An 8,330-nucleotide genomic window follows, 5' to 3' on the forward strand; every position below is an offset into this window, starting at 1 on the left:
TGTGGGATGAACCTCAACAATTTCAACAAGGTGGATATTGGCAGCAAGACGAGTTCTATTCAAGACCTATGCAGCCACCACAGCATCCCCCACAACAATTCCAATCAAATCAAAGTATGCCCGTGAATTATAATGAAATTCTTGAAGGACTAATTTCTTTGACGCAGGGTTCACAAAAAGAAGAACAATTGCCGCCATCGGAAGAGTTCTATCAGTGGCCATATGAACCGTCACAGCCACCACAACAATCAGCCCAATTCAATTCAGGTACGTCCTTGAATAATGATACACTTAATAAGTTACTCACCTCTTTGAATCAGGGAGTAGAAAATCAAAACCAGGAGATGCAAGACCGAGTCAAAAGAGTGGACGAATTGGATATGCAAGTTGGGCAGATTGTGGAATTCATGGCACAGATTCGAGATCAAAGTGAACTTTCCAACTCAAACATTGCAAATTCAAAGGCAGAAAGTGAAATCGATGAAGCCATCACTTTGGAAGGTGACATGAAGGATGAAGCTGTCCCAGAACCATCCAAACACAGCCCGAACATGGATGAATTGCTGCTGCAAGCAGAAGAGGAGGAGGACGACCTGGGCAGTTTAGAAGAATTCTTGTTGCAAGCTCCTCAATTCCCTATGTCATCCAACTCAGGTGAGGAAGTTCTAAATTCACTTCATTCTAACATTATTCCACCGAATGTCCTTTGTCCTTGCAGGTTTTTGATTCCAAATATCAAAGAGAGTGAAAAAGACATTGTGGAAGCTCTTCCAAAGGTGCAAAGTGATATCCCAATTCTTGGTGCACCAAAACAAGTTCCCGATGGTATTGAAACGTTCAAAGAACCTTGCACACCAAGAAAAGGGATTCAAGAAAATGAAGTGGTTGAAGCATATCAAGAATACATCCAAGAGGCTGTGCATGAGACAATCAAGCCCAAAGCAGTTGAGTTTGATAACACGGGACAAGCCACAACCATCATAGTAAACCTGGCCAAGTTCAAAGTCCCGGAAATGTTCAAAGATGTGGTGTTTGTCATTGAGTTTGTGTCAGAAAAAGAAAGTAAGCCATCTTCTCCAATTTTAATTTTAATTTATACTAACATGTTTCTGATTTTGATGATTCAGGCACCCACTCTTGAATTTAAACCATTGCCGAATCATTTCAAGTATCACCTCCCATTAAAAGATAAATTCCATGCTTTGGAGCCGAGGGGAGTTTAAAGGAAAGATTCGTCCGGCTAAAGACGTTAAATCAAGCGCTTCTTGGGAGGCAACCTAAGCATTCAACGAAGGGAGACTTTGGAATCGCTAACCAAATCAGATTTGCATTCTTACACCCTTATCTTTACTGCTTTCATTTTGTTTTGTTTAGTTAGTTGTGTTATTTGGTTGATTTCTGTGAGTTTGTGTTATTTAGTTTAAGTGTGGGGGAAGGTTAAACAAAGTCCTTTTACATTAATTTACATACTTAAAAAAAAAAAAAAAAAAAAAAAAAAAAACACTTAAAAAAAAAAAAATATATATATATATATATATATATATATAAATATTTTACAATGATGTGTAAACTAATAGCATTCATTGGTCAGGTGGTGCTTCAGTAGTCGGCGGAGCTTCAGCAGTCGGTGGGGCCACCGAAGGAGGAGGTATCGGAGGTTGATCAGTTGGAGCTTCACTACGCGGTGCCGCCCCAAAAGACGAAGGCAGATGCGGTTGGAACAAACCCACAAACCTTCGGTGATCAAGTAAAATCTGACCATCATTTTCCTGCAGCTGGTCAATTTTCCTCTTCATGTTTGTGGCATAATTGTGTGCAAGCTTGTGCAATTGTTTATTTTCATGCTTGAGTCCTCTAATCTCCTCTTTGAGACTCTGTATTTCAGCCACCAACGATTCAACGTGACGGGTTCGAGCAAATAGGCGTTGGGCCATGTTGGACACAGAACCCGCACACTGCACGCTAAGAGCCAGAGACTCCTTAACCGCCAATTCATCAGACCGTCTAGCGAGCAGTCTGTTATCTCTGGGGGTGACAAGGTTCCGGGCCACCACCGCAGCGGTCATGTCATTTTTCATCACCGAATCCCCAACGGTAAGAGGACCAGTAGGGGATATGAAAGATGGGCGCCATATGTTGTCTGGTGAAGGCGGAGCTGCCTCTTCACCAATGTTCAAGTCAAAACGACGATCGGAAGGGCCAGACATTTTTCAGAATGGTAAAGAAAAAAGAGATCGGACAGATTAAGATTTTGGAAGTGCAAGAAGGGAGTGTTTACAGGAGGGAGCTCAAGTGTGTTGTGGAACAAAATTAACGCCTCTATAAAAAGAAGAAATCAAAGAGGCGCTCCTCAGAAATCGAAGAAGCGTCCTCTCGCAAATCGAAGAGTCGGGGCTCCTTGGTCAAAAGTCGGATTCTTTTCTCAAAAGAGGCGTTTCATTTCTTAAAAGTTGGGCTTACTCAGAAACCACGAGCCGAACCCCGGATTTCAAAAGATCAATTTGTCCAGACGTGTCGTCACTCGTCACATGCAACTGGCAGCTTTGCGGAAATTACGGGCAGCTTTGTCAGAAAGCGCGTAATTTGTACTATTCATCCATCCACCGGCTGCCGACAATGAGTGAGGGCATATTTCCGGTTGTGAAGAAAAGTCCTATAAGTATCTACCTTCGCCTTCCACAGCAAAGGCACACCCTCTCAGCACTTCTTCATCTCTGAAATGGCTTTCCAACAAACCCTCTCAAGTCACTCTGTATTTTTCATCCCCTGGGATACCCCTGCAAACAACCCATCCAGAGCACAAGTATTTCATATCATAAAGGTTGAGAGCACGAGTATCTCATATCATGCTTTCTCCCTGTCCTTTCTCCAGCCAACACCTGCTCTCGAGTACTCATCATCTTGTGTTTCCGCTTCATCTCTCACGTATAACGGAAGTGAAGATGATACCTCGAAGCATGTGGAGACAACGTGCTGATTCATCCTCAACTAAGGACAAGGAGAAAGAGAGCAAGAGGTGGGCACTTGGAAAGATTGAAGAAAGAAACAGACCAACACCTTTACCTCGTGCCTGACCGTCGTGCAGAAGAAACAAGCAGAGAAGAATGCAGCTTGCACAATCATCCCAGCGGAAGGAGTCTGAGATGAAGAACTAGAGAAGCTGCCACATCTGCTTGGAGAACAAATAAGGAATTGCAACATTGCTAAAGAGCAAAGCCTCGCCGTACAATATCATCAAATCATCACTTGCAAGTAAAAAGCTAAGTGTCACCCCGTTCAAGAGGAAAGCTGTGGAAAGTCAACAAGCACGACCAATGATCACTTATCAGTTCTATTCATTGTCTTTTATCGTGATTTTCAATTTTACATTTTCTTGCGTTACTTAACTGAATTATTTCTTTTCTTTGCAGGAACTTTTGGTTATTTCCACCCTTGAAGTTGATTGCAGAATGTTAGCTTGGGGGGTCATCGCTTGATTTTACTGCAAACTAGGGAAGTTTTCAGTCCAATTGCTTTATTTTGTTTCTTATTATTTATTTATTTTTATTTTTATTTGCATTATAGTGTTTTCTGACATTGGGGACAATGTCCAGTTTAAGTGTGGGGGTAGACATCTCTAGAATTTCATTTATTTCCGTGTTGTTGCTTTTTGTTTTCTTAATTAGTTTTGTTTTCTTTAAAAAAAAAATGTCAAGTTAAGAAAAATCGGAAAATTTAAAAATCCAAAAATATTGTCTTGTTTCCCTTATTGTTTTGAATTAGATTTTTGTTAGTTTCCCGACCCAATGATATAATTGGATCAAATTTGAACCATGACCATCAAGAACTTAGTTAACATGTGTTTTGTGAAATTCCTAATTCTCTTGTTAGTTTTGTACATGTTTGATCATCTTTGAAAAACCAAATGCACATAGCCTTGTTGATGTGAAACTAAAGCATAACTTAAAGCTTCATATGTGAATTTAGTGACCATATACATCCTATGTGAGTTTTTGAGCCTATTGAAAGTGCGTGCATTTTTCATACACTCCTATTTTTTTTTCATGTGTGATGAACTTATGTGAGATATATCTCTAGAACTTGCGGAATGATCTTTCGAAATGTTTGTCATTGATTGCATGAACTTGGAAATGATAGAGGCATTAGGTTTACCACTATGGCCCAAATAACCATGTTTCCCAAATAAAAATGATATCATTAGATTGTCAATTTGAGCCGTGTATGTTGAGCCTTTTATTTCTTATCACCAGATATGTCTACCCTTATACCTGAAACATTTTTTTCCTTACCCTTTCCAAGCAAGCTAGTGAGCAATGTGAGATTGTCTTATGAGAAATGTTTGTGAAGTACTTTGAAGGTGTTTGGCAAAAGAATAAGTGTGGGGGTATTTCATGTTTGTATTTAGTTATGTGTTTATTAGAAAAAAAAAAAAAAAAAAAAAAAAAAAAAAAAAAAGAGAAAAGAAAAAGAAAAAGAAACATTGTATACAAAGAAAATAAAAAGTTTTTAAAGTTTCAGTTTAAGGGTGTGGTTGGAGGTGCTAGAAGAATTGCTGGAGAGCTTGAGTTCTTATAAATCTAAACAAAAGAATTGCTTGCAATGTAGCTTGGAACTTGTGTTTACCTATTCTTTCATTTCAATAACCCTCTCCCTAAACCTCATTACATCCAATAAAAGTCCTCTTGATTTAAGTTTTGCAATTATGAATGTGGAGAAATGATCTTTATGCAAGCTTATGGTAGAACTTTCACATTTGATTCTTTGAGCGAAACACATTTAAACTAAACACATGTGTGATTGAGTGTATATCCCGTGAGAAGGTTGCTAGTTTGCATATGATGATTTTAAAAATATAAAAATTTTGAAATTGCATTAGCATAGCTATCTCACACACTACACTTCAAGGATGATCAAAGATTACTGCTAATATTTGAATAAGGAAGATGAACTTGGATTAGTTTGTTTGGTGCTAGCTATGGTTCTTGTTGATTTGTGTTCTCGAATGAAATTCTATGAGGGTCACATAGGGGGAAGCTAATGTTTTTCTTGTTACTTCTTGTTCTTGTTTTCTTTGTTTTGCTCGAGTACTAGCAAAAGTTAAGTGTGGGGGTATTTGATCGGATCATATTTATATATATTTTTACTTCGAATTCACTCGTCTTTTCTTAGTTAGTTCCTTATATTTTTGAGCTATTTACGTTATTTTTGTGTTTATAGGATTTGTTACGCAAAGAAAATAAAAATAGAACAAGTGAAATTTTATGTAATAAATTCGTCAAAACTGTCTGTGTAGATCAGCTTTTAAATTAAATTAAAAAAAAATAATAATGATAAGTCATGATGATGTTTGAAACATCATCATGATTCATGTTGTGAAGAGAGAGAAGCACGGTCCACACGGGCAGAGGACGAGAAAAAGCAGAAAATAAAGATGTAGATGCAGGGAGAGAAAGAAAGGCAGCTCGCAGGGGTTCAAAGACACGGACAACACAAGCAGAGAAAAGAGAATAAGAAAATAAAGAAGTGGGAGACATGGAGTAATAGAGAAGAATAAAAAAGGAAATATAAGGGAGTGGGGGGCAGCAAAAACGAGGGGGTTTTTGCAGCGAGAGAAGCAGGAAGCTGCCTTAGGCAGCGTGAGAAACGGAAAGCAGCGCGCGGAAAGAATAAAAACAGAAGCAGAGGGCAGGTCAGAGGTCGGCGGAACAAGAGACGTGAGGAGATACAGGAGGGCGCCAGTGAAGAAAGCAGCAAAGCTGCCTTGGGCAGCTTTAATCAGAAAAGGCACGGACAGACAGAAGCAGCAAACGGCCTTCTCTCTCGGTTAAATCTTTCCAAACTTATATTTTATTTCTGTTGTAATAATGTGTAACTAAATTTATTTTGGCTAGAGGTTAATTCAAAGCCATGAATATATTTGTAATATGAATTAATTACCTTCAGTTGTGATTTCTGAGTTGTGATTTAATTTGCTTAACTGCTTGATTGATAGCTTATTTTTGTATGTCGATTAAGAATGCATACTTAATTTACATGCATGAATTTGACGCTGGAATATAAGGGAGTTTCACCTAATCGTTATGAACTTATATTCACAAGTAGTGAAGGTTGCTAGTCACAATCACGTTAAGTAAATTCTTGGCATAAGTTTCATGCAAATCATAGTAACGAGTGCCTCGTCAATGCTTATGTTTTTCATAGAACTTAATGATTCTTGCTTGTATCTCTATTATGCAATTCATGTAGGGAACTTGTAGGGAATGTTTTGGGTTGTCGTATGCAATCATCCAACCCAATAACTTGTGGAAAAACTGAGGGTTAATTAGTGCAATTCACGGTTAATTTGGGGCGTTGAGATTTACAATTTATTGAAAGAACAACTGAAAATCAATTTAGGTTGCATATGTGTCATGTGTGGAGAAGAACCCTCTAGCTAGTCCGTCATCTATCCTTTCACCTTAATTTCATGCTTTTGTCAATTCTGTAATTTATTTAAGTTTAATTTACTTCTCGTAAAAACCAAACCCCCCCCCCCATTATTAAATTATATTATTTAGTTAGTTTTCATTGTTGTTAGTCTTTTAATTCAATTTCCGTCCATTTCAGTTCCTAGTGTCTAATTTGATTGTTTTCATTATTTTGAGTCATTCTAAGTGTGTTTCGAGTTATTAGAGTTTTTAGCCTAGTTTTGTGTCCTTGAGTCTTGTTTAATATTTTTAAATTAATTTAGAATAGATTAGCAATCCCTCCTAATCCCCGGCCTAGAACGATACCCTACTTACATCTATACTACAATTGTCAAAAAGAGGGTTAATTTGTGTGTTAACTTATTTTACGCATCATGCCTCCGTATATTGTTATTTCTAATTACCTATTTATCTATTGTTTTCTATTTCTTGTCTAATTAGTGTTTTTATTGCTCCTAATCATATTTGTGTTTCTCATACAATGTTGTTGTGAGATCATGCATTTCATGTTCTTTTAATTGTTTTCTTGATTTTATATGCATAGGTGATGAAAACTTATTGAATGTCAACATTCTTGCCCGAAGAAAGAATGTATGAATTGTTGAAGTTTTGATCAGTGTATAACATCATATTGATCAAGCCATATACTTGTCCAAAGACTTGATATAATTGCGTGAAAAGATCCTGTAATGGCGGGTGTACAATAAAGAATGAATGGATGCTTATAGTTTTACCTAAAGGTATGATATAAGCATGCGTTTGAACGATTTTAATGTTTACATGTCTTATTTAGTGAATACCTTGGCTATGAACCTATCCTCTATTAAACCTTTGAATGGAGGGAATTTCACGAAATGGAAGCAAGACATTGAGATCTTGCTGGGACTGATGGATCTCGATTTGGCTTTAAGAGAGGATGAACCAACACCATTGGATGAAAAATCAACTATTGATCAAAGGCTTGAAAAATGGGAGAAAGCCAACAGAATGTCCTTGATGGTGATGAAAAGAACAATGGGTGAGACAGTCATGGGTGAAATCACAGCTTGTGACCAAGCGAAAGACTTTCTAGATGCAGTAGGAGCGAAGTTCAGAGAGTTGGAGAAGGCAGAAATGGATGATTTGATGACTACACTCACCATTCTCAAACTTGATGAGAATAAGAGTGTGGGGGAGCATATTCTCAAGCTGGTGGAGATTGTTGCAAAGCTAAAAGATTTGGAAGTTCCAGTTGATGATGCCTTCATTGTTTGCATGGCGCTCAATTCTCTACCTCCAAAATTTGATCAGTTGAAGACATCTACGACACATAGAAGGAGAAGTGGGCACTGATGAGTTGATCTCCATTTGTGCTCAAGAGGAAGCAAGAATCAGGAGGAATAAGATTTATGGCATCGTAAACTTGGTGCATGCTGTAAAATATCGATGATATCGGAAATATCGGTAGTCCAAAAACACGGAAATTTCGATGGAAATATCGGGATATTATCGATATCGATAAAAATTGAATAAAAACCACGGAAATTTTTATTGAAACTTTGCAGGATGTTTATTTAGTCAATTATCTATTAGTTTATCACAAAACAATTGGTAGGAAATGCATTGCATGATAGATATAACTGATTTAAGTTGATTATATAGCGAGCTGACAAACATTGTGAGTGTAGAAAATATGTTGTAATTAATGAAAGAAATTTAAACACACCATAATCATTTATATATAATGAATTAGTACAATATTTTACACTTTATACATTGCATGGTAAGATACAAGAGTGACTTAGCAAGGTCTAAAATATCGATGATATTAGAAATATCGGTAGTCAAAAAAAATATCGGTAGTCCAAAAACATGGAAATTTCG

The 8,330-nt window shown here is 37.3% G+C and overlaps 1 protein-coding gene across 1 annotated transcript; it reads left to right on the forward strand.

The window, feature by feature from the left end:
- The first annotated feature begins 551 nt into the window (after window positions 1–551).
- On the forward strand, window positions 552–7,799 carry LOC108174540 (uncharacterized). Its single transcript, XM_017335619.2, has 2 exons — window positions 552–654; window positions 7,261–7,799. The coding sequence occupies exons 1-2, from the start codon at window positions 552–554 to the stop codon at window positions 7,797–7,799; spliced, it is 642 nt and encodes a 213-aa protein (XP_017191108.2).
- Window positions 7,800–8,330: the final 531 nt, after the last annotated feature.

This window comes from Malus domestica, chromosome 13, assembly GCF_042453785.1.
Source record: "Malus domestica chromosome 13, GDT2T_hap1".
Taxonomy (NCBI): Eukaryota; Viridiplantae; Streptophyta; class Magnoliopsida; order Rosales; family Rosaceae; genus Malus; species Malus domestica.

Excerpts from the sequence above, each read along its gene's own strand:
- LOC108174540 (XM_017335619.2), top strand. The coding sequence starts at position 552 with ATGGATGAATTGCTGCTGCAAGCAGAAGAGGAGGAGGACGACCTGGGC. Across the intron at positions 655-7,260 it reads CCCTATGTCATCCAACTCAG|TGAATACCTTGGCTATGAAC; the intron begins GTGAGGAAGTTC and ends TGTCTTATTTAG.